The sequence below is a fragment of the Muscardinus avellanarius genome (assembly GCF_963383645.1).
Source record: "Muscardinus avellanarius genome assembly, chromosome: 1".
In the NCBI taxonomy this organism is placed as follows: Eukaryota; Metazoa; Chordata; class Mammalia; order Rodentia; family Gliridae; genus Muscardinus; species Muscardinus avellanarius.
In genome coordinates this window covers 193,230,999-193,256,540 of record NC_137786.1, presented here as the reverse complement: position 1 = coordinate 193,256,540, position 25,542 = coordinate 193,230,999, and the positions used below count along the sequence as shown (strand labels likewise).

Here is a 25,542-nt window from a genome sequence, read left to right as displayed (position 1 = left end):
TCTAACTCCTCTGTCCATAATAAAAGAAACAGTGATTTTCCTTGATGAATATTCTGTTGGGGCTTAGACATGGCCAGAAAACCAACAACAAGGGAAAGATTTTGTTTTCAAAATGCAGTATTTAAAATTCTAGGCATTGGGCTGGGGATGTAGCTCAGTGGTAGATTGCTTGCCTAGCATGCATGCCTGAGACCTTTTGCACTGCAAAAAAAAAAAAAAAATCAATTGTTATTCTTATTCTACAATAGCCTTTGAGTAATTTTCACATACTCAGCTAAAAATATATTTCATTCCTTAAGCCAATGGTTTTCAAAGGGTTGTCCTAGGACTACTTACATAAGAATTGCCAGGAGGCAGGGTGCTTTGTGAAATGCCAATACTTGGGTTCACAGCCCCACCCTCTTACACTGAATCACAATTGCTGGGGCTGAAAGCCTGGAAATCTTACTTTTACCAATCACTCCAGTTATTCATGTAGATTGCTTTGAGAGTTATGACATTATTTTCCTATTTGTTCCTTCTGAGTTACTAATTTAAATGGGTCCTTAGAGTTCAGACTTGTTTAATACATATTTCCAAAATATCTGGCACATTTTATCACAGAAAATGAAGACAAGAGGTATTTCCTAGAGGAATCATATACATCATGATTATATTTTCCCTTTTTCCTAATTAGTTAATTTTTTGGTACTGGGCATTGAACCCAGGGGCATTCTACCTCTGAGCTACACCCCCAGCCATATTTTTTATTCTTTATTTTGAAACAGGGTCTTAGTTGCGGAGGGCCTCACTAAGTAGCTGAGGCTGGCCAGGAACCTGAGATCCTCCTGCCTCAACACCCCAAGTACTGGGATTACAAGCGTGCACCACCATGCTTGGCCTAATTAGTTAATTTTTTTTGTGTGTGTGCTACTGGGGGTGGAACCCAGGGGCTTTTCTACCTCTGGGCTATACTCCCAGACCTATTTTTATACTTTATTTGGAAACAGGATCTCACTAAGTTGCTGAGAACCTCACTCAGTAGCTGTGCAATCCTCCTGTTTTAGCCTCCCAAGTGCTGGGATTACAAGCCTGTACCACCACGCCCGGCTTATTTTATTTTTATTATTATTATTATTTTTGTTTTTGGTGATGCTGGGGGTGGAACCCAGAGGCCTTCTACCTCTGGGCTACACGCACAAACCTATTTTATATTTTATTTGGAAACAGGGTTTCACTAAGTTGCTGAGAGCCTCACTAAGTAGCTGAGGCTGATTTCGAATCTGTGCAATCCTCCTGTTTCAGCCTCCCAAACGCGGGGATTACCAGCGTGGACCGCCACGCCGGGCTTAATTAGTTAATTTTTAAAAGTCCTTCCCACTTAACTAGCTTGATCAGATTCCTTCAGTCCACAACTCTTTGCTCCTTATCTTCGTTTAGTCCTTTTTCTTTTTTGTCCCACCCTTCTGAAGGACCAGAGAAGTGTAGTGACAAAGCAGGGTGAGATGCACCTGCTAATCCCAGTACTTGAGAGGTTGAGATGGGAGAGTCACAGGTTTGAGACCAGCCTCAGGAACTTAGTAAGGTCCTAAGACACTTAGCAAGACCCTGTTTCAAAAGTAAAAATAAAATGCGCTGGGTGGGATAGCTCAGAGGTAGAATGCCGTCAGGTTCACTTCACAACAACAACAACAACAACAACAATGTGATAATATATTGAGTGTCTGAAATGTTGAAACAACACAATGTGTATATTCTCTGTTCTTCTGCATAACAATTGAGATGGGCAATATTCTTCCATTTTATTAGGGGGAGGGACACTAAAATTTTGAACTTAGTGAGACAATTGTTCTTTTCCTGCATCTGACTCTCCAGTTTATTTAAATCTCTCTTAGAGAACTCACCTTTATCACATTGTGATTGAATTCTGACAGTTGTCCAGGTTCAGATATATCCTGGACATTCAGTTGTAGTAAAGATAGAGTTGTCCCTATAAGGGGGGAATATCTCCCATTGACTAGATTAGGAAAGCATGTATACCCCTGCCCTATTTTTTATTCTTTATTATTATTATTATTATTATTATTATTATTAATTTTGGGGTGGTACTGGGGTTCCTAGAAGCCCTTCTACCTCCAGGCTACACTCCCAGACCTATTTTTACCTTTTTATTTGGAAACAGGGTCTCCTAAACCAGCGCGTGCGGCTGGCTTCGAACCTGCGCGATCCCCTGTCTCTGCCTCCCAAGCGCGGGGATTACAAGCGTGCGCCACCACGCCCGGCTTTATTCTTTATTTTGAAACAGGGGATCACTGAGTTGCAAAGGGCCTCACTAAGTAGCTGAGGCTGTCCACGAACTGCGATCCTCCAGTCTCAGCCTCCCGAATGCTGGGATTACAAGCATGCGCTTGACACCCGACTAAAGGATATTCATTTTAAGTCAGTATAATTTCCAGGGCTTTGTCAAATCTGAAATATTTGGAAACAGTTGAAAGAAAAAAATAGTATACCTCTACTTTGCCAAAGCATAATCATCATTTTCTTCCCTTTCCAGGTGCCGCAGACATGTGGCGAGCCTACTCTGACATGAAAGAAGCTAACTACAAATATTCAGACAAATACTTCCATGCTCGGGGGAACTTTGAGGCCGCCCAAAGGGGACCTGGAGGTGCCTGGGCTGCTAGAGTGCTCAGGTAACATGAATTCCTGGGTGCCTGGCCTGGGTGAGCAGAGCTTGTCTATCTTGGGCAGTCAAGAGAGACTTTCTGCTTCCATGTAGAGAAGTTGCCTGTGAAATTTCCTCCTCTTGCCATTCTCCCTGTCTGTGTTTGGTGTGGGCTCTGAGTGGCTGGTGGGAAGGAGTGATCTCACACCCTCCCTTTCTGTTTCTGTTCATCCAGTGTCAGGATGACTAGTCTGGGATGAGCAGGACATTGCCTGGCAGGGTCACTGTCTTAGTGTCTCCTTGTTGGGTCTCCCGGGTTCGTCTTGACGCTTGCTATCCTTTGTAAAGTGGAGTAATGAAGATGGGGCTCTTGCTTATCAGCCCAGTGATTGATCTCCTTCTTGTCTGCCTTGTTCACAGTGAGGCCAGAGAGTCTATGAAGAGATCCACAGGCCGTGAACTAGGGGACTTGTGGGCTGACCGGATTGCCGATGAGTGGGGCCGGAGTGGCAAAGACCCCGATTTCTTCAGACCTGAGGGCCTGCCTAGCAAGTACTGAGCTTCCTTTGCACTCTCCTCTCAGAAAGTCCGGTCGGGCGTGGTGACTCACACTGGTGATCCCAGCATCTGGGAGGACGAGACATGAAGATTGCGGTTTCCAGACAGCCTCAGCTACTTAGTGAGGCCCTTTGCAGCTCAGTGAGACCCTGTTTCAAAATAAAGAATAAAAGCCGGGCGTGGTGGCGCACACTTGTAATCACCACGCTTGGGAGGCAGAGACAGGAGGATTGCTTAGGTTCGAAGCCAGCCACACTGGCTTAAGAAACCCTGTTTCCAAATTTAAAAAAAAGTATAAAAATAGGTCTGGGAGTGTAGCCTGGAGGTAGAAGGGCTTCCAGGAACCCCAGTACCACACACACACACAAAATAAATAAATAAATAAATAAAATAAAAATAAATAAATAAATAAAAATAAAAAATAGAGCTTGGGGTGGAGCTCAGAGGTAGAATGCCCCTGGATTCAATCCCCAGTACTGGGAAAAAAAAAAAATCCAACTCTGAACTTCTGGGGTGGGGACATTTGTTGAACTACTTACTGAATTCTCTATCCCTAGTACTTGAAAACTCCTCAATAAATGCTTGTGAAATCCAACGTGTCATTGTAATCTGGAAAGATCCTACGACATATGTCTTACTGGGAACAGGGGCCATAGGGATAATCAAGAAACAGCATTGTGCTGGGCGTGGTGGCGCACACTTGTAATCCCAGCATTTGGGAGGCTGAGACAGGAGGATCAGGTTCACAGACAGCCTCAGCTACTTAGCAAGGCCCTTTGCAACTCAGCAATACCTTGTTTCAAAAAATAAAAAGACTAAAAAATAGGGCTAGGGGTGTAGTTCAGAGGTACAGTGCCCCTGGGTCCCATCCCCAGTACCACAAAAATAAATAAATAAATAAATAAATAAATAAGGGATAAAACTATATGTCTATTCATAGATAACTATAAGCCTATATTATATATTCCATAAAATAGAAAAGGTAGAGAATCTAATGGACAACTTCAGCAATTAAAAACAAAACAAAATAAAACAGAACAAACAAACAAACCGAAAACAAACGGAATCAAGCCGGGCATGGTGGTGCACACTTATAATCCCAGCATTTGGGAGGCGGAGACCGGAGGATGGCGGTGCGGACAGCCTCAGCTACTCAGCAAGGTGCTTTTTCAGTGAGACCCTGTTTAAAAAAAGTGAAAAAGACTAAAAAATAGGACTGGGAGTGTAGCTTGGAGGTAGAATGCCCCTGGGTTCTATCAAAGTAATGCAAAAAACAAACAAAAAAACAAACAAAAAACAGGATCAAAACCCAAGACGTTCTTGAAAACTTTAACTTAACTTACAAATACTGGAAAAGAAAAACTAAAAAGGGCTAATCATTGAATGATCCAGCCTGTTGCTGTTTTCTGCAGTTCTTCTATCATATCTCAAGACTTCCCTTTTGCAAGGGAGCCTGGGTGGAGGACCTGCCTCGCTCACTCATGCCCATCCAGAACAAACACCGCGCATTGTAAGCACAGATGGCAACACTCTTGCCTGCCTTGCTTTATTTTTCCCCACAGAACTACTTATTCATTTTACTTATTTATTTATTATTTATATTTTGCCTGAGAACTATTTCACATACATGTACACATGTATATGTATATATATATTATATATATTTATAGTGTTGTGTGTGTTTGTGTGGTGCTGGGGATTGAATCCAGGGACATTCTATCTTTGAGCTACACCCCCAGTTCTGTTTTATTTTTTAAATTTTTGAAACAGGTCTGCAGTATCAGTAATCCACTGGGGATTTTGGGAAAATGTGTCCTCTGTAGTCGGTGGTGGAGGGTGGGGGTGTATTAAAGTGTGCATAATTCTATTTTAAATTGGTTTCTCCATTTCTATTGGAACATTATAATATTTTTTAAAGTTACATATGGAAATTTATAAATTTCATTAAAGTGGGTGTTGTAAAATACTTGTTGAGAGGGGCGCATTGGATCTGAGGCTGAGTACCACTAAATTAATGGAATATTGACATTCGGGGGAATTCTGAATCCTGGGGAAGACATCTTTTCCAGGATTGCAGGCACACCTGTGAGAAGAAAGAGTACCCACGGATGTCTTTAAGACTGGCAACAGTGGCCAGAGATGGCGGATGCTAGGTGTCAGAAGGCAAGTGGAATAGGTCTCACAGTTTCAAGGTTCACATTTGCACCAGAGGCATTGGGCCGTTTTCTATCTTCCTATCCTCCAATCAGGCTAATCAGGCTAGGAACTCCTGGAGAATCTCTGATCCAATGAGGGTTGGAGAGTCCTTTTGCGCGGGCCCCGGCTCCGGGCAGCAGGGGGCGCTGTGGCGGGAGCCGTGCCCGGCGCGCGGGGCCCTCTGGCGCGAGGCGGTCTCTCGCCTCCTCCGCGGCTTCCTGCGCGCTCCATCATGGACCGTAATCCTTCGCCGCCGCCGCCGCGTCTGGGCGAGGAGGAGGATGGGGAGGAGGTGGCCGGGGGCGACTGCATAGGCGGCACTGTCTACAGCAAGCACTGGCTCTTCGGCGTCCTCAGCCGCCTCATTCAGGTGCGGAAGCTCGCGCGGGCGGCAGTCCCGCGGACCCGGAGCCGCGCGTGGACCGGCCTCCTGCCGCCTCGCGGACCCCGGGCAGCGGCAGACCCGTGCGCTTCATACGAAGAAAGACCTGAGGGCAGGGATGCTGAAAAAATTTTCAGTTTTCATATTTTACCTTTGCGAATTCTCCAAAAACAAGTACACTGTTCGGCTTTTGCACACCATCCCCACTGTCATTTCTGAAACCCAGGCCCTAACTTCTATGATGTATGGACTTTTGCTGTAGTAGAATAAATGGTGGCTTTGGAGTCGTACAACTCAATATATGGACGCGGCTTCATCACCTATTAGCAGCGTGAGTGGGCAAGTCACCTGACCACCCAGAGCCTCAATATCTCGAGATTTCTCTAAAGCTAGGATGGTAATGCCAATATGATCATACATAGGGCTTTTGAGATTATAGTGATCATAGAGTGCTTACCATGGCATTTGATTTATAGAAGGTTCTCTAAATGTTGTTCTCCCTACATCTTTAACTGGACTCTCCTCCTCCCATTTTTGCCCTCTCATGTCCATTATTCTAGGAGCTGCCAAAATAGGACCCGCCCATTTAAAAAAAAAAAAAACTTACCATACTCCTTAGTTCTTGTTGACTTTGAGAGAAGAGTGTGTGTTTCTTAGCTTGGAATCCAGGGTTCTTTGCAACCTCTCCAGCCTTATCTGCTTGTGACACTGTGTATTCCCTCAACAATAAACTTCACCATTCCCCAAACATGCCAGGTACTTTCTTAACTCTGAATTCCTGTACTTACCTCTGGGCGTTTTCTCTTTCTCATAACAAAGTCCTGTTATTCCCTCCCAAGATTTGCCTTCAATATCACCTCTTAAGAGAAGTAACACCCAGCTCTCCCAGGAATAGGCCATTGTTCCATCATGTTTGGTACCACAACTCTTTGTCTACAATTCAGTTGAGTCACTTAGCCTTTTCTGTAGTGACTGTCATTTTACTTGATTTCCCCCCATTAATCCTAAGCTGCTTGAAAGAAAGGGCTATCTTACTCATACCTGTATTTCTCTCCCAGTGCTTAGCAACAGAATAGTCCATGAATGTTGAATAGATGTACCCAAAGCACTAATTTTTAAGACAATATTTTTGTGAGAGAATATACTTTTGATGGTGTCTTCATGACTCCTAAATGAGTATGGGATACTGTTGGGGGAGTACTGTGGACAATTTTCATCCATCTCTTTTCCTCCTTTGTGTTTCTGAAGATTGTTAAACCTGAAAACACCAAAGCCAGCTCAGATGATGAGGAGCAGCAGACGGAACTTGATGAAGAAATGGAGAATGAAATTTGCAGAGTCTGGGATATGTCAATGGATGAGGTATGAGGTTGTAAATGAAATGCTGAAAAGATGGGTGAGGAGGTGCTGAGTGGATTTTTTAAAAAAAGGTTTAGGCCCTTACTCTCTAAGAAAAGACTTCGTTGAGTTTGTCTCTGAAGGTATGTGTTGTTTCATCCTGTGAACATCATAGGATGTGTTTAAACACTCTGAGGCAGCTGTTGTATCACTAGGCAATATACTTTTATGTAACTAATCATTTTATATGCCGTCTGTCACTGTATGAAACATTATGTGGCATATGACTATTTTACAATACACATTCCCTCTCCCTACAGTTAACTGCTTTAGATTTTGTGTCCCACATTCCTGGGTAAGATATGGCCTGGTTTTCTCATTGTCCACTCAGGTTCACTCACCTATGTGGTGTGCCTTTTTTGATGCTATGAACTAAACAAACTCTGTAGGAAGAAAATATGGGATTGCTGCAGTTCCATTGTGCTCAGATTTTTTTTTTTTTTCCCTGTTGAGGATTTTGAAAACAAAAGTTCTGATATTTGGATATGGCCTAATGGCAGTTCTCATCTGTCTATTTACTATCTTTTAAGCTCTTGGAGGATAGAAATTAGGAATTTTACTCCTTTTCTTCTTAACCTCAGCTTCTAGCATAATGCCTAGCAATCAGCAAATGTGTTTGAATAAATTATTGAGAAATCCTGGTGGGTGAAAAATTATTTAGGTAAATATGTTCAGAGCAGAGTAAATATATAAAAGGACAACCGTCTGCAGGATCACAGGGAGTTTAGATTTGTTTATGGAATTGTTCCATTGATATAGCAACAAGTACTACAAAGACTCTTTAACATTGCTTTTGTTTGTTGACACAATTTCTCACTTTATAGCGTGTGTGTGTGTGTGTGTGTGTGTGTGTAAGGAGGTATATACGGAATTAAATTTTTTATGGTTGTCTTGGCTAGCAGTTTAAAAAAATATTTAGCATACAAATTAATAATCATTTTTGTTTATAGGATGTGGCTTTATTTCTCCAAGAATTTAATGCTCCTGACATATTTATGGGAGTACTGGCCAGATCTAAGTGTCCTCGATTAAGAGTAAGTATATACATTTCCTTTTTCTCTGATTTTCTTCCTGGCCATAAATCAATAAATCAGTCTTCAAATGTTTACTGAACATTACTAGGTAATAGACTACTTAAAACTATTAGAGCCATAGTATTTTGGGCTGGATCAGGGAGATTGATACTTTCATTTAAGATCTGTGAAAATCACATGAGCATCACCATGTAATGCTGCTAATATGTGGCACAATAGGGAACAGTCACTCAACTTTGTATTCCTTAGTTCATTGCTCTGTTTTACTCTCATAATCCTCTATTGCTTAAAAGCCATGTTCATTGGTTACTGAGTTGTAGTAAGGAATAATGGTTAAATCGTGAGGCTCTAGAGCCCTGCTGTTTCTATTTGGAAACCGTAGGCAGATGGTTTGAGTTTTCTGTTCTTTAATTTCCTCATCCAAAAAATGGGGATAATGACAATATATACCTCACAAATTAATATTTGAAATGATATATGAGAATATTTAGCATAGTGCCTGGACTTAGTAAGTGCTAATAGATTTGGGAGGCTGAGACAGAAGGATCACGGTTAGCAGCCAGCCTCAGCTACTTAAGCCCTTTGTAACTCAGTGAGACCCTGTTTCAAAATAGAGAATAAAAAATAGGCGTGGGTGCCTGCTCCTTTTTACCTGCTCTATTTATCTTACACTGAACTTTCACTTTGTGCCACGGCCCGGATGCTTTCTTCATTAGCCATATACATTATTCTTTTAAGACTTATTTTACCCATAGCATTTTTCCTTTAGCTTTTGCCTTTGATCTAGCTTTTGTATGTGTCTTTCATTCTTTCTTAAATACCATAGCTTGTCAAGGTTAGGGGCAGGCAGTACACTTCTGTATCCTGCCTCCTGTTTTTTTCTCTCTAAACTTGGCTCAGTGAAAGTTCTTATTCATGTTGTTGTTTTTGTATATGTGTCTTTCACCTCAAAGCCATTGTGACCTGTGAAATTTGATTTGGCAGGAAATCTGTGTGGGGATTCTAGGGAATATGGCCTGTTTCCAGGAGATTTGTGTGCTCATCAGCAGCGATAAAAATCTTGGGTAAGTCTTACTACATAAGAATTATGTTTTTAAAAGTAGGATCCTGTTTCATATCCCTAACAAAATCCTTATACATAAAAAAGGAGTTGAGTAAATATGAGACATGGCATTTCCTTTGCCTTGGTGAACACTCTGCAGGAACTTACTGTGTGTTAATAGTAATTAGGAGTTGCCAACACTAGAAATATTCATGATTTAAGCCCATTTTTTTCATCCGTAGCAAAGGGACCTGAATTATCAGTAGGTGGTAAGCAGGCTAGGGGGCCAGACTTGTAGATGGGGGCAACTTATCAGAACAGAAAGCAGCTTAAGCATAAGAAGTCCAAGAACTCAGAGAGCTAGAGTCTGAGAAACGAAGCCTGTGAAGAGTGTCACCCTGAGAGCTTTGACTTAGATTAGGAATTAGGACTTGCCAGTAGACTAGACAATTGAAGTGTTGATTGAAAGGCTTTCATACTTCTGCTCAGAGGCTGGTTCTTTTCCACATCCGGGAAGGATTTGGGTAGAGGGCTTTTGGTAGTAAAAACCTTGGGGGTTACCATAGGAGGTATAGTAACACATGAAATTACAGTCTAAATTTTGTGAGTGTATTCATTTTTCAGGCAAAGGGTTCTTTTTTAATCTCAAAGAAATCTGTACCCAAAATATGTTAAAAGAAGCTGTTCTAGGCAGTTCTTGACTATGAGTGTTTATCACAGGATTCAAGTACCTGGATCTGTAGACAAAAGAGGTGATTGTCTTTTATGTGTGGCAAGACTTTAAGATAAATTCCTTTAAATTCAAGATATTTATTTCTCAGTATTTTATGGTCATTCATGGAATAAATGACCTATGGTTACATTTGATCTCAAGTGTTGCCTATCAAAAATGTTAGCAAGTTTTATAAGTTCAGTTAATGATTAAAATTAATATAGAGCAGTTAATAGTGCTAATGGTATAAAATTTGTTTACTTTAAAAACATTTGGAAAGCCAGGCGTGGTGGCGCATGCTTGTAATCCCAGCATTTGGGAGGCTAAGACTGGAGGATAATGGTTCGCGGACAGCCTCAGCTACTACTTAGTGAGGCCCTCTGCAACTTAGTGAGACCATTTCAAAATAAAGAATAAAAAATAGGGCAGGGGATGTAGCTCGGAGGTTGAATGCCCCTGCCAAAAAAAAAAAAAAAACAAAAAACAGTTGGATTGTTCTGGTCAGCATTCTTGCAGCCATGATCTAAAGACTTGACCTTGTAACTCAGGAAAGAAGGTATGGTTTCAGGTTCAGTCCATGTGAGGCTGAGAACCTTGAATCTGGGCATGGTCGCAGGAGGCGGAGGTAGGGAGAGCACATGGGCTGTGCCCCTCACATCATGGAGGCTGGAAGCAAGTGAGCAAACTGGGGACGAGGAGCCATTTGTATAATCTCCAGGGCTGCACTGCCAGGGACCCACCTCTAGTCACACCCTCGTGGCCTGGCTCACCACCCAGATAAGTCCACCACAGTGGAGTTATCCATTGGGATTACAACCTCATGACTCATTACATCAGCTCCAAACGTTAATAAATGAGCTCTTTAGGAGACTTTTACATCTAACTAAAACAGGCATTATCTGGTCAAGTTGGAGGATATGCATATATTATGACCCAGCAATGTCAGTTGTAGGTACATAGTATGAGAAACTGCACATGCACATCAGGATGCACATTATTTATTTTTACCATTATCATTGTTATCTTATAGTGCTCTAAGCTATACCCTTAGCCATCTTATACAAATATTCTTATTGGAGTATCGTTTGAAATAACCCCAAATTGGAATCAGCCCAAATGTCTATCAGCAGTAATCTGGAAAAATAATATTCATATAATTGGATGCTCTGTAGCAATGAATCAAATAACAATAGCCATAAGAACAACTTACTTGGTCTTTTATACGTGGTTTAGAGCAACACTAAGATTCAGGAATACATATGCATGTATTGAAACATCCTACTGCACCCCATAAATATGTATGATGTGTCAAAAACAAAAAGATGGATGGATATTTGAAAGGCATTTTAAGGAAAAAATAAATTGTTTCTTTCATATAGAATTCAAAAGCAAAACCCAAACCATAAAATAATAAAACCAGAGCAAAGTAAGAAAAATAATTGGAAAAGTCAGGATTACCTTTTCTAGGCAGGAAAAAGAACTGTGATGTGGAATCAGATACAGATAAGCTACAAATTAAGTAGCACTATTCTGTTTTTTAGAAACATGTTTGCTTTACAATCATTCATTAACTGTAGGTTTGTATCTTAATAGACTTTTCTGCATATATGCTTTATTTTACAGTAAAAATGTTTAAGAAGTTAAATGAAAATTCTGATGTTTGAAATGAGAGAAGTGAAGCATATGGACTTTTCTGTTTTGTAGGCAGGTGTTATTGCATTGTTTGTATGATTCAGACCCACCTACTCTGCTGGAAACAAGCAGGTATGCTTTTCTCTTTTTGTTGATTCCTATAAAATCAGCCATAAGGGGATGTAGGACAATCAAATTAATTCTTGATTCTTGAATATCCTGGTTTTTTTTTTTGTGTGTGTGTGTGTGTGTGTGTATGGTACAAGGGTTCCTGGAAACCCTTCTATCTCTGGGCTACACTCCAAGACCTATTTTATATTTTTATTTGGAAATAGGGTCTCTTAAGCCAGCGCGGCTGGCTTCGAACCTGCGCGATCCTCCTGTCTCCACCTCCCAAATGCGGGGATTACAAGCGTGCGCCACCATGCCCGGCTTCCTGTACTGTTTTTAAAGATAGACATTAAGCTCACGTTTATCCTGTAGGCTGCTGCTTACTTGCCTTTCCCAGACAGAAGTGGCTAGTGTCTGGGTGGAGAGGATCCGGGAACATCCAGCTATTTTTGATAGCATTTGCTTCATCATGTCAAGTTCCACAAATGGTAAGTCACCAAGCTATCTAGAAAAAAATGTTCTGGATTATATTTAAGCATTAGAAAACCATGTAACTATTTGTGGAAGTCATTTAAAAAAAAAAAGACTAATTGGAAGAAAGTGTATATAGATCCAGACTATAAAATTTCTTCTCAGCTTCCCAAGACACTGGTAAATCTTCACTTTAAACTGAAGGAAGATAAGCAAATTTAAACATAGGAAATAAATAAGTCACTCTTGGAGTAAGTACTGCTTTGGCAAGACTTAGCTCTCTTGGCATAGCTTTAGGAATTTTGCTTATCCTTAGTGCTTTAAACATTTTGTTTCTGAGTACCTGTTTTATTCTGTGCAGTTGACTTACTGATGAAGGTGGGGGAGGTTGTGGACAAGCTCTTTGATTTGGATGAGAAACTCATGTTGGAATGGATTAGAAATGGTACTGCTCAGCCTCCAGAGCCACGCCAGGGGGATGCTGATGAGCAGCCAGTGTTTAGGATCGTACCCTGTGTGCTGGAAGCTGCCAAACAAGTACGGTAGGTGAGCCCTTTTGATGTAGATTAGGTGTTCTTTTTTCTGAGCTCTCATTTACGCCAGACAGGTTCTGCTGTCCTGGACAGTTGTCAATGTTCTCTTACCTGAATTTCCTGCCCTTGGGCTTGTGTCTTCCAAGGCTAGACTTTAGAGCTGTCTTTGCAAAGCATGCCCCCATCACCTCACTTTAGTGCTTCAGGCTTTTCAGTCGCCTTCCTTAGCATAGAGTCGTATTTTAAAATACCTGATTTGTCGCGTCCCTCGACCAGCGATTAAGACACGACACGAAGCTCTTCTTGCAAGCCGTTTATTCAGGATACTCGTAATGGCGGAATGGCGAAGATCTGCCTCGTGCAGGGCATTATAAACATTAACTCACCCAATCACTTCTTGCCACATTTTACTCACTCACTGGCTCACGCTCGTCAGGTCACCACCACGTCATGTGTTACGCAACCCTAGCCTCCAAATATGGAGTTGCTTCCTGCACAGCCATGTGCCTAATCAAGCTCAGAGGCAGGAAGCCGGCGCCATCTTTCAATGGCGGCTCACCACACTGATTTATTAGACTCTGCACAGTGCCTTTCTGTTCTTGTACTCTGTGTTTCAACTCTGTGAAATTTCCTTTATTTCTCCCAACTTAACCAAACTATTCTGCCTCCAAGCCTTTGCACAATCTCCTCCTCAACCTTAAACACATCTTTGCCTCTTCAGGTCTCTGTGAACATCATTTCTCTTAAGATACCTTCCCTCACCTTCCAAACTAAATTAAGTCTCATTGCTGTGTGGTGTTTGAGCACCTAGGACTTTCTTTAGTGTCACAGTCATTTCACTTTATTATAATTACTCTTTAATTATCTTTTTTCCCTTTAGGTGCTAAATTGTAGGAAAGTTGGGGTAACATCTTACACATGTCTGTTTTCCCAGCCCCTAACATAGTGCCTGAAAATAGTAGGTACTTTAAACATTTGTTGAACCATCATTTTAGTTATTATTTTTTCACCTAATTTTTTAGCTGAAGAGCCAGCGCAATGACTAGCCCAGAGTAATAAAAATTTGTTGAAAGGATGAATTATGCAATTCCCTTCAGTTACTGATTCAGTGCTTTTGCTTTTTGTATTTAGTAGTGAAAACCCAGAAGGGCTTGATGTTTACATGCATATCTTACAGCTGCTTACCACAGTGGATGATGGAATTCAAGCAATTGGTAAGATGGTTTATTGGGATGCACTATAGCTATTCATTTAATTGTTTGCTATTTTTAAAATCACTACTTTGTTTATAATTTTTATTAAGTACAGTGTCCTGATACTGGAAAAGACACTTGGGCTTTGCTTTTTGACCTGGTCTGCCATGAATTCTGCCAGTCTGATGACCCACCTATCATACTGCAAGAACAGAAAACAGTGCTAGCCTCTATTTTTTCAGTATTATCTGCCATCTATGCTTCACAGGCTGACCAGGAACATCTAAAGACAGGAAAAGGCAAGTACCATTTTGGTTTACTAAATTAAATTGGAACCTATCAGATTTTAAAGTCCTGTTTCTTCACTTAGTTCATTTCTCCCATTTTCTCCACATTAAAAATATATATATATTTTATTCTTTTCTGTGAGTTCTTTTTCTTATTTAATTGGGTTGCTTAGCACTTCTGGCGTTAAATAATGGTGGTAGATAATATTCTTACCTTGTTTCTGATTTTATTGGTAACAATTCTAGAGTTTCACCATTAAGTATTAGAGAGTAAAAGGTATTTGTTTTTTGTCATTTAAGGAAGTATTAATTTATTACTATTTTATTTTTATTAAGAGTCTTTAATAAAAGATGATGTTGAATATGTTTGAGTATAATTTCTTTTTTTTTTTTTTTTTTTTTTTTTTTTTTGCAGATGGAACCCAGAGGCATTTGACCTCCGAGCTACGCCCCCTGCCCAATTTTTTATTCTTCATTTTGAAACAGGGTCTCACTGAGTTGCAGAGGGCCTCACTATGTAGCTGAGGCTGTCCGCGAACCGCGATCCTCCAGTCTCAGCCTCCCAAATGCTGGGATTACAAGTGTGCGCCACCACGCCCGGCTTTAAGTATAATTTCTACTTTTTATTTTTTTTTTTGGTGGTACTGGGGGTGGAACTTAGAGGCTTTCTACCTCTGAGCTATATTCCCAGACCTATTTTATATTTTATTTGGAAACAGGGTCTCACTAAGTTGCTGAGAGCCTCACTGAGTAGCTGAGGCTGGCTTTGAACCTGTGCAATCCTCCTGTCTCAGCCTCCCAAGCACTGGGATTACAAGCATGCACCACCACGCCCAGCTTATCATTTCTACTCTTATGAATCAGTTACCTCATTGAAAAAGTGATGTTGAGTACAGACCTGAGGGAGATAAAAGAGGGAGTTTTGTGATATTTGCAAAGGAAAACATTCCAGTCTGAGGGAGTGGCGAGTGCTTTTAAGCACTGATCTAGAAGTGTGCTAGGTGTGTTAAGAGAACAGTGAACCCCTGTAGGGCTGGAGTGGATTTAATTTAGCAAAGGGCAAGGTAACATGGGGATGGAGAGGTAGAGTGTGGAAGGCCTGATTTCCCCTTTTGCTCTGAATGAGATAGGAAGCATCGGGTTGAAACAGAGGTTAGACATGAGCTAACTCTAAGAGGCAGCTATGTTGATAAGAAATACAGGGGGCATGGCTCTAAAAGGGAGACTAGTTAGGAGGCTATTATGATAATTGAGGCAAGAGACATAACTTGGATCAAGGTGGTAACAGTGGAGGCAATAGAAAAAATAGACTAATCATTTTTAGGTAGTGCCAATAGGTTTTGCTGGCAGATAGGATGGGGAGAGTGAGAAAAGGAAAGTCAGGAATCTATCTAGCATTTTTTTGTCCAAAAAATTGGCATTTTACTTAAGTAAAGAAGTTTAAGCTGGGTATGGTGGCGCACGCTTGTAATCCCCTCGCTTGGGAGGCAGAGACAGGAGGATCGTGCAGGTTTGAAGCCAGCCATGCTGGCTTAAGAGACTCTGTTTAAAAAAAAAAAAAAAAAGAGGTAGGTCTGGGAGTGTAGCCCGGAGGTGGAAGGGCTTCCAGGAACCCCAGTACCACCAAAAGAAAAAAAAAAGTTTAGTTTTTGTTTTTTGTTTGTTTGTTTGTTTTTGTTTTTTGGGTTTTTTTGGTGGTACTGGGGGAGGAACCCAGGGGCTTTCTACCTCTGGGCTATACTCCCAGACCTATTTTATACTTTATTTGGAAACAGGGTCTCACTAAGTTGCTGAGAGCCTCACTAAGTAGCTGAGGCTGCTTCAAACCTGTGCCATCCTCCTGTCTCAGCCTCCCAAGCATGGGGATTACAAGTGTGTGCCACCATGCCCGGTGAGAAGTTTAGTTTTAAACATGTTAAGATCCTAAGGTCTGAGTATAGGTGTTGAGTGGGCACTTTGAGTCCAGAGCTGAGCAGGTAGGCCTGAGGTAGAAATAAAGGTGTAGGAGTTGAGAGTTGTTTTGCTTATGACTCCTGTAGCCTTAGTTATTCTTTTGACTTGATGGAAAATTAATATTTTTAGTACAAATGTGTTTATCTTTTTTTTCTTACCATACATAGATTGCCTAGTGAGTATTGTTGATATTCAGTTATTTATATATAATCTATGTTGAAAATCATGTATTTTTGCTGGGTGTGGTGGTGCATACTTGTAATCCCAGCGCTTAGGAGGCTGAGACAGGAGGATTGCACAGGTTCGAAGCAGCCTCAGCTACTTAGTGAGGCTCTCAGCAACTTAGACCCTGTTTCCAAATAAAATATAAAAAAGGTCTGGGAGGCCGGGCGTGGTGGCGCACCCTTGTAATCCCCGCACTTGGGAGGCAGAGACAGGAGGATCGCTCAGGTTCGAAGCCAGCCGCGCGTGCTGGCTTAGGAGACCCTGTTTCCAAATAAAAATGTAAAAATAGATCTGGGAGTGTAGCCCGGAGGTAGAAGGGCTTCCAGGAACCCCAGTACCACCAAAAAAAAAAAAAAAGTCTGGGAGTATAGCCCAGAGGTAGAAAAGCCCCTGGGTTCCACCCCCAGTAACACACACACACACACACACACACACACACACACACACACACACACGAAAACCATGTATTATTTATTTATTTATTTGCTTATTTTTGGTGATACTGGGGATTGAACCCAGGGGGATTCTACCTCTGAGCTATACCCTCAGCCCTATTTTTTATTCTTTATTTTGAAACAGGGTCTCACTGAGTTGCAAAGGACCTCACTAAGTAGCTGAAGCTGTCCTCGAAACGCGATCCTCCTATCTCAGCCTCCAAATTGCTGGATTTACAACAACCATGCCCGGCTAGTTTTTATTTTTAATACTAGGAGTATACCGTTCTTCCTTTAATTGGTACTTCTCAATTATACAGAGTGGTAGGCTTCATTGTGGGATATTCACACATGCATAAAATCATAATTTAATTACTTTAATTATCAATACTATTCCACCTTTCCCTAGAATGGTCACTCCTGTACTTTCATAGAATTCCTTTTATTTTTTATTTTTTTGGTATTAGGGATTGAATCCAGGGACATTCTACCTCTGATCTACATCCTCAGCTCTTTTGTTTTCATTTTGAAACAGAACTTCACTAGGTTCCTGAAGCTAGCCTCAAACCTGTGATCCTCTTGTCTCAGCTTCCTAATATAGGGAATAACCGCACCCAGCAGGTTATTTGATTTGTAATGTTGAGCTTTTTGAGTTCTTTATATATTGTGGATATTAATCTTCTGTCAGAGGCGTAGCTGACAAAGATTTCCTCCCATCCTGTGAGTTGTCTCTTTTGCTGTGTAGAAGCTTATTTCGATGTCATTTAATTTATTGATTCTGTCTCTAGCCTGTCATTTAATCTATTGATTCTGATGTCATTTAATTTATTGATTTCTGGGCTATAGGGAAGCTATTAAAAAAGTCTTTGCCCATGCCTATGTATTGAAGTGCTCCCCCATTTTTTTCTTCTAACAGTTGTAAAGTTCTTGGTTTCAATGTCTTTGATCCATTTTGAGTTGAATTTTGTACAGTGTTAAGTTGAATTAAGGATTTAGTTTTATTCTTCTACATTGGATATCCAATTTTCCCAGTACTTCTTATTAAGGTAGAGGCTTTTCTCCAATGTATAGTGTTGGCACTTTTATCAAGAATCAGATGAAGCCGGGTGTGGTGGTGCACACTTTTAATCCCAGCATTCAGGAGGCTGAGACTGGAGGATCGCGGTTCGTGGACAGCCTCAGCTACTTAGTGAGGCCCTCTGCAACTCAGTGAGACCCTGTTTCAAAATAAAGAATAAAAAATTGGGCAGGGGGTGTAGCTCGGAGGTCAAAAGCCTCTGGGTTCCATCCCCAGACCCACAAAAAAAAAAAAAAAAAAAGAATCAGATGATTGTAACTATATTGGTTTATTTCTATATTTTCTGTTGTGTTCCACTGTCCAATGTGTCTGTTTTATGCCAGTGCTGTGTTGTTGGGTTTTTGTTGTTTTTGTTGTTATGGTTTTGTAGTGTAATTGGAAGTTGTATATTGTGATGCCTTCAATATTGTTCTTTTTGCTTAGGATTGCTTTGGCTATTATGGGTCTTTTGTTCTTCCATAAGAATTTTATGACTTTTCTTCCAGTTCTGTGAAGAATGTCATTTGTCCTTTGATGGGGATTGCATTGAATCTGTAGCTTGCTCTTGGTAATATGGCAATGTTAATAATATTAATTTTGCCTGTCCGTGAACATGGAAGGTCTTTTTATCTTTTAGTGTCTTCAGTTTCTTTCGTTCTATAATTTTCATGGTATAGGTCTTTCATCTTCTTGGTTAGGTTTATTTCTAGATTTTTTTAAAGCTATTGTGAATAGAATTGTTTTCCTGATTTCTTTCTCAGTGAACTCATTATTGGTATATAGAAAAGCAACTGATAGTTGTAGGAATATCTTTCCTGATGTTGTGGGACTGTTCTTTACTGCTCTTCCTGTCAGGGCCTGAAATTCTATGTATCTTTTTTATGATTGGGGCAGAAAGTGTGAAGACGCCCTTTAACTCCAAGCCACTGATGACCTCTCTCCTCCTGCCCCTGCAGTAGGGGCTTTGCAGAGTTAAGCCTGGGGTGAGGAGGACTCAAGAACCTGATATAGATTGACATAGCTTTCAGGGAAATCATGGGGTAAGAATTGGGCTTGAGAGTCAAGTTGATTATAATACAAGGGGAAGGTGGGGAAAACCAGGGGGGATATAAAAAAGCAGCCAGGCAGGAGGTGCTTTGAAGAGGTGACATTAAATGGGAGACAATAAGATTTCCCTGGTTAAATTCTTTTTAAATGTTGTTTCCATGAACTGTATATAAATGACTTTAAGTTTGGATATGAACTTAAAGTTTTTCAAATCAATATGTTTGATTAAATGTTGTAGAAAACTTTTTTTTCAGTTATAATTATTAAGAAAAATGGTAAAGTTAGAATCGGCAATTGAATTTGACTGAGGTATTTTTAGCGTGTTTTTGCTACAACATGTGTTTTAAATCTGAGCTTAATTTTTATGTCCATCTTTTAAAATGGACATAAAAATCAGTCTTTTTTAAAAATCAGACTGTTTTTGTTAAACTTATTAATAAAGCCCAGCATTTAAAAGCTTTGTCTAAGGTTTCTATAGTAGCTGAAGCCTACAGCTCGTATATTCTGTTTTCGCGGTGTGCCCCACAGCCCTGTGTGCGAGGGCGCCCTGCCACTCTTCTCCCTGCTCAGGAGGTTGGGGCCGGCCCGGCCTCCTCTTTGTTGTTCTCCTCCTTGGTGTTGCCTCTTCCTTTGTGCTGTTCCCTGCCCCTGAGATGTTCTCCTGGGCTGTTTTGCATCACTAATGCTTCTTTTACTTTTCAACTTGGTGTCATTTCTTCAGAGCCTATCCTGCTGAGCTGCTTTGTTATAGTTCTTCCTTTTTTTTTCTTCCTAGAACTTAGCAAAATCTGAAATAATCTATTTTATGTATTTACTTTTCAAAAGTATAAAATGTAAGCCTCTTGGAGGCTGGGGCTTTACCTGTCTTACTTCCATTGTATTTGTGATTTAGTATAAATGGATGCATGAAAAACCAAACTTAACAGGCTCATTTCATGTCTTTTGATTTGTTTGTACAGCAGATCTTCCTCTAATTGACAGCCTAATTCGGGTGTTACGAAATATGGAACATTGTCAGAAGAAATCAGAGAACTCAACAGAGTCTAATACAGAAAAAAATAAAAAGTCTGATTCATCCCAAGATGACTTCCACTTGAAAATCTTAAAGGACATTTCCTGTGAATTTCTTTCTAATATTTTTCAGGCATTAACAAAGGTAGGAAAGAAGTATTGGTGGTTTTATTTAGCAGAAGAGAGTATGAATCACTAATTGCTCTAAACTTTTTAATTGCTTTTTGTAAATTGCAGTACTATAATCAAACCCATACATGCTAGGCAAACACTATCACTAAAATGCATTCATAACCCTACTATTAGTTCTTAGCTATAAAAGTAGTATGACAGCTGGGTGTGGTGGCGCACATTTGTGATCCCAGTATTTGGAAGGCTGAGATAGGAGGATCATGGTTCGCAGACAGCTTCATCTACTTAATGAGGCCCTTTACAAGTCAGTAAGATCCTGTTTCAAAATAAAGAATAAAAAACATGGCTGGGGTTTTAGCTTGGAGGTAGAATGCCCCTGGGTTCCATCTCCAGTACCACAAAACAACAACAACCAAAAAAAAAAATAGTATGACTGCTGGGTGTGGTGGTGCATCCCCATAATTCCAGTACCTGAGAGGCCAAGACAGGAGGATTGCAGGTTTGAGGCCAGTTTGGGTAACTTGGTGAGACTGTTTTTCATAATTAAAAAGTTTTTAAAATGGGCTTAGGGCATAACCCTGGGGTAGAATGTCTGTCCCTGGATTCAGTTCCCAGTACCCAGGGAAAATAAAGTAGTATGATTGTGTTACTCAGTTTTAGAAAATAAAAATCGTATATCATCATTAATTTATAAATTTAAAACAACAACTGAGCCGGGCGTGGTGGCGCACACTTGTAATCCCCACGCTTGGGAGGCGGAGACTGGAGGATCACGCAGGTTCGAAGCCAGCCATGCTGGTCTGGGAGCGTAGCCTGGAGGTAGAAGGGTTTCAAGGAACCCCAGTACCACCAAAATAAATAAATAAAATAAAACAGCAACTGATGTTAATTATATGTATGTGCTTTTTATGTACTTGAAATTCAGTACATACAATTTTCAAAGACTGCTCTTTTCTAAATTAAGCCTTATCTATCACACACTTTTTTGGTGCATTGTAGTCTCACATCACAGTGTGGTTCAGTGACAGTGACAGACGTGCACACAGCACTGGTGAGCTTCCCCCAAGCTCCCTATCCACTCCCTCCACTTCCCCATACATGATACCAAGATTGGCAGTAGTGTTCTCACATTTGTGCATAACATCAAAGATAAACACTCTTCCTTACCCTAGGTAAATTCACTGAAGATGTTGCGCTGGAGAGCCAGTTTGTTTAATACACAATTTGCCAAATTAATAGTTTTCAAAATTTATTGTGAGTGTGTGTGCGTGTGTGTGTTACTAGGGATTAAACCTCGGGGCATTCTACCTCTGAGCTATACCCGCATCCCTTTTTACTTTTTGTTTTGAAACGGGCTCGCTAGGTTGCTAAAAGTCCCTGTATACTGCTAAAGCTGTCTTTGAACCTGCCATCCTCCTGTTCCAGTCTCCCAAGTACTGAAATTCTTTGTGTGTATATGATATTCGGGATTGAACCCAGAGGCATTCTACCTCCGAGCTAAACCCCTAGCCCTATTTTATTTTTATTTTGGAGCAGGGTCTCTCTAGGTTGATGAGTCTTGCAACTTGCTGAATCTGTCCTTGAACCTGTGATCCTCCTGTCACAGCTTCCCTAGTACTGGAATTACAAGCATGCGCCACAACACCCAGCTCATATATTTTTTTTTAAGAAGAATACTTTTTTAAAAAAGCTTCTGTTATTGTGAGTTATTTTGGTTTTGGCTAATTGTCCTATTTCCATTTTTCATATTTGGGATTATTATTTAACCCCAATTTCAGAAGTTAAATAACTAAATGTAATATAAATGTGAAGATCACTGAGGCACAGTGGCTACATATTGCTAAATGCTGTTGACATGTGAAAATGTTGATTTTACTTAGCCCTTATTGGGCATTACAATTTTTATATTAAGTAAAGTTCAACAGGTAATAAATTGTGCCTAAATTTTTTTTTTTTTTTTTTTGGTGGTACTGGGAATGGAACCCAGGGGCCTTCTACCTCTGGGCTATAATCCCAGACCTATTTTATATTTTATTTGGAAACAGGGTCTCTTAAACCAGCTGAGGCTGGCTTTTTTTTTTTTTTTGTATATACTGGTTTTTATTTATTCAGCAGATTCAATTTTAGAAACTTTTTTATTTTATTTTATTGGTACACTATAGTTTTATATCATAATGTGGATCCTGTTGACAATGGCATATGGTGCCCTCCCGCTTCGCCTTTTCCCTCCCTCCCAATACTGAGTGTCCAGGTTAACGATGTTACATTCACATGTGTACACATATCCCAATGTAGCTTTTCCATTAATCAACCTCAGCCTTCTTCCCCCCCTACCCCTCCTTTCCGGTTTTGCTGAGGTTTTGCCTCCATTATCTGGAGTCCCTCTGGTATCCCTAATACTCCCTAGTTTGGGCATATTAGAGAAAATATATGTCCCTTTTCTTTCTATACCTGGCTAATTTCACTTAACAGAATGTTCTTCAGGTCTTTGCATCTTCTTGTGAATGACATGATTTTGTTGTTCTTTATTGCTGAGTACCCATGTTCATAGCAGCCCAATTAATAATAGCCAAAATATGGAACCAACCTAGGTCTCCATCAACAATGAATAGATTGCAAAATGATGGGAAATACACACAATGGAATTCTACTCAGAAATTTTCCTTTTTTGACATTAAATCTTTTTATTTGTTTTAGGAGACTGTGGCTCAGGGGCTAAAGGAGGGCCAGTTAAACAAACAGAAATGTTCCTGTGCATTTCAAAACCTTCTTCCTTTCTATAGCCCTGTGGTGAGTTATGGATAAAAATATAGGGAAGTGAATTTCACAAGATTAGTAGATAAAATGTTTTCACGTAAACACTTGATCTTTTGAGGCCATTGTCAAAAAATATAGGACATTTCACATGACTAATTCTCTATTAGAAAGATGGCTGCCAGATAATGCTGGTCTAAATAGTTCTAATTTTAAAAGGAAAGAATTAACATGGGACTTATATTGTCCCCTTCTGTTATAACATAGACAGGATATGTATTAAGCAAAAGTAAGATTCTTATGAAGAGGAAGTAGGTTTTTATGGTTCTTCAAATGACATCACATTTGCAACATGGGAGGCAATTTCAAAATAGGAACTCTCTTAGGAAAATGAATAGAATGAAGGCATGAGGGGACATATTATAATGCAAGGAGATGTTACTAAAACTCCAGTGATGGGACCTAACAGGGAAGCGGCGGAGAGGAAGCACTGGCTCACGAGTGAAGCAGATGGTTAGGGGCCACTTTCTTCATCCTGCATCAGGGACTAAGCAGGTACTATGTCATCTGGGGATCCGTAGGTAGGTCCGGCTTTTGGACTTTTTAAACACAGGCAGAGCTGGGCATGGTGGCACATTCCATTTAACATTTTTATAGTCAACAATATCACTTTTTCTTCCATTGTGTTTATATGATTCTTTTGTTTGACTCACAGGTGGAAGACTTTATTAAAATTCTATCTGAAGTTGACAAGGCCCTTGCAGATGAGCTGGAGGAAAGCTTCCCAACTTTGAAAGTTCAGACTTAAAGACTGAGTTGGAATTTCTTCTAAGAAATTTGGTTTATTTTCATAGGTGAAATTGACATATAGGAAATATTAGAACAAAACCTCATATATTGGGCTATAATTGTCTGGTATTATACTCATCATCTTCCTCTCTACTCACTTTTATTTGGCGTTGGACTCTGGAGTTTCACCTCTGTCATCTTCCTCTTCTGTTTATATTGGTTATAAGTTACTTATCTTTAGTTGAAGAAAACAAAAATACAAGCTTACCATTGAGGCTCTTTTTAGAATATTTGAGAGGTTATTGAAGTTTTTCTTCATATATCTTAATTTTGGTTTTTATGTGAGAATTTTGTATTGATATCCACTCTGAGTGTATTCAGCTGTAGTAATAGAAAACCCTAGTATGGAAGCTTAATGTGAAAGCTTTTATGTGTCCTATGTATTCTGTTCAGTAAGAAGTCCAGAGGGGGCAGTCCAGACCTGAGAAGTGGCTCAGGGACTTTGTTTTCCTCTCACCTTTCTACCTGGTCTCCGTGCAGACCTTATGGTCCTGTTTATTGTTTCATGACTAAAGGGTCTTTGTGATGTCTTTCATCAACATTCAGAAAGGAAGAGAGAGACAGGGACTTTCTCTTAGCAAGTCTTAGCCTTTTTTTGTTGAGAAAGGGCAGCCCTCCCTGGCCTCCTGCATCACTCGGCCATGCATAGTTGAAAATATTTAAAATTTAGTATTATTTCTTTCTAGTCTCTTATGTAGGAGGGAAAAGTAGGAGAGAGGAGATGGGAATGCCTTTTAGATAGCCAGTCCATGGTGTTGGCAACAACATGCAAATATATTTTAGCCATTTTGTGAGAGTAATTTGTGTTAATTCTTCTCCAGATTGTTAGTAATCACTCAAAAGCAAGTTATTGCTATTAATTTTCTTTTGTTACATTTTATTGTTTTTCTGTGTTATAATATAAAGGTAGAAATGACCTTTTGATACAACTGCATTAACAAAATTATCTCTTCGGCATAATTCCAGTAGTTGAATGATTTATTTGAGCAAATTTAGTTTTAAAGCTAAGATTGAGGGCCAGGCGTATTGGCACTTGCCTATAATCCTAGTACTTGGAAGGCTGAGACAGGAGGATTGCAGGTTTGAGTTAAGCCTCAGCAACTTGAGACCCTGTTTCAAAATTCAAAATAAAAAATAAAAGCTGATGTGGTGGCATACTCCTATAATCCTTAGTATTTGGGAGGTTGAGACAGGAGGCTTACAGGTTGAGGGCTAGCCCCAGCAACCTTGTGAGACCCTCTGCAACTTAGACCCTTTTTCAAGATAAAAAATAAAGCACAAGGGGTGTAGTTCACAGGTAGAATGCTCCTGGGTTCAATCACCAGTACCAAAAATTAAAAAAATAAAAAATAAGATTGAGATAGTTTAATAACTTCTAATTGCTTATAAACTGTGCTATACATCATTCTCCTCTTCTTTATAGAGTTACTAATAAAATGTATTCAGATAATCAGCCAGTTCCATTTATAAAAGCATCCAATTATTTCTAGGTACCCAAATTGGAATTTATTATAGATTTAAAAATATATCAGTTATGAATAGCAAAGTTAACTTTTACAATCCATCCCAATTTATTTCCAGATCTTTCTGGACTTGAGGTAGTGGTCTTGCTTCCCCTTTGTTTTCTTTCCTTGAGGGATTTTGTTAAAACACATTAGAGCACTGTTATTGTTAAGAGAATACAGTTTCTAGTTTGGAGGCAGTTTTATTGTTGAAAGTGTCACTGCTGAAAAAAATTACACTATAAGAATATAATCTTACAGTTGAAACTAATTGGTAGGTTTACTTCATGTGTATTTCATGTTTTCCAGGCTGGTGGACAGGGTGTGATTATATTTAACATGAGGGTTCAGGGCATCAATGAAATTACTCCTACCCACTAGCTAA

General features: G+C 40.0%; 1 protein-coding gene across 2 annotated transcripts; it reads left to right on the top strand.

Annotated features, from left to right (window-relative positions):
- Nucleotides 1–5,630: 5,630 nt before the first annotated feature.
- On the top strand, nucleotides 5,631–23,614 carry SAAL1 (serum amyloid A like 1; the record flags this gene model as incomplete). Of its 2 annotated transcripts, XM_080700815.1 has the most annotated exons (12): nucleotides 5,631–5,768; nucleotides 7,029–7,142; nucleotides 8,129–8,212; nucleotides 9,197–9,276; nucleotides 11,671–11,730; nucleotides 12,082–12,197; nucleotides 12,542–12,722; nucleotides 13,845–13,927; nucleotides 14,017–14,205; nucleotides 19,869–20,065; nucleotides 22,750–22,842; nucleotides 23,522–23,614. In XM_080700815.1, 12 exons carry the CDS (start codon nucleotides 5,631–5,633, stop codon nucleotides 23,612–23,614), a joined length of 1,428 nt encoding a protein of 475 aa, XP_080556941.1. The 2 variants fall into 2 exon arrangements, with proteins under 2 accessions (XP_080556941.1, XP_080556942.1); XM_080700816.1 differs by lacking the exon at nucleotides 8,129–8,212.
- Nucleotides 23,615–25,542: the final 1,928 nt, after the last annotated feature.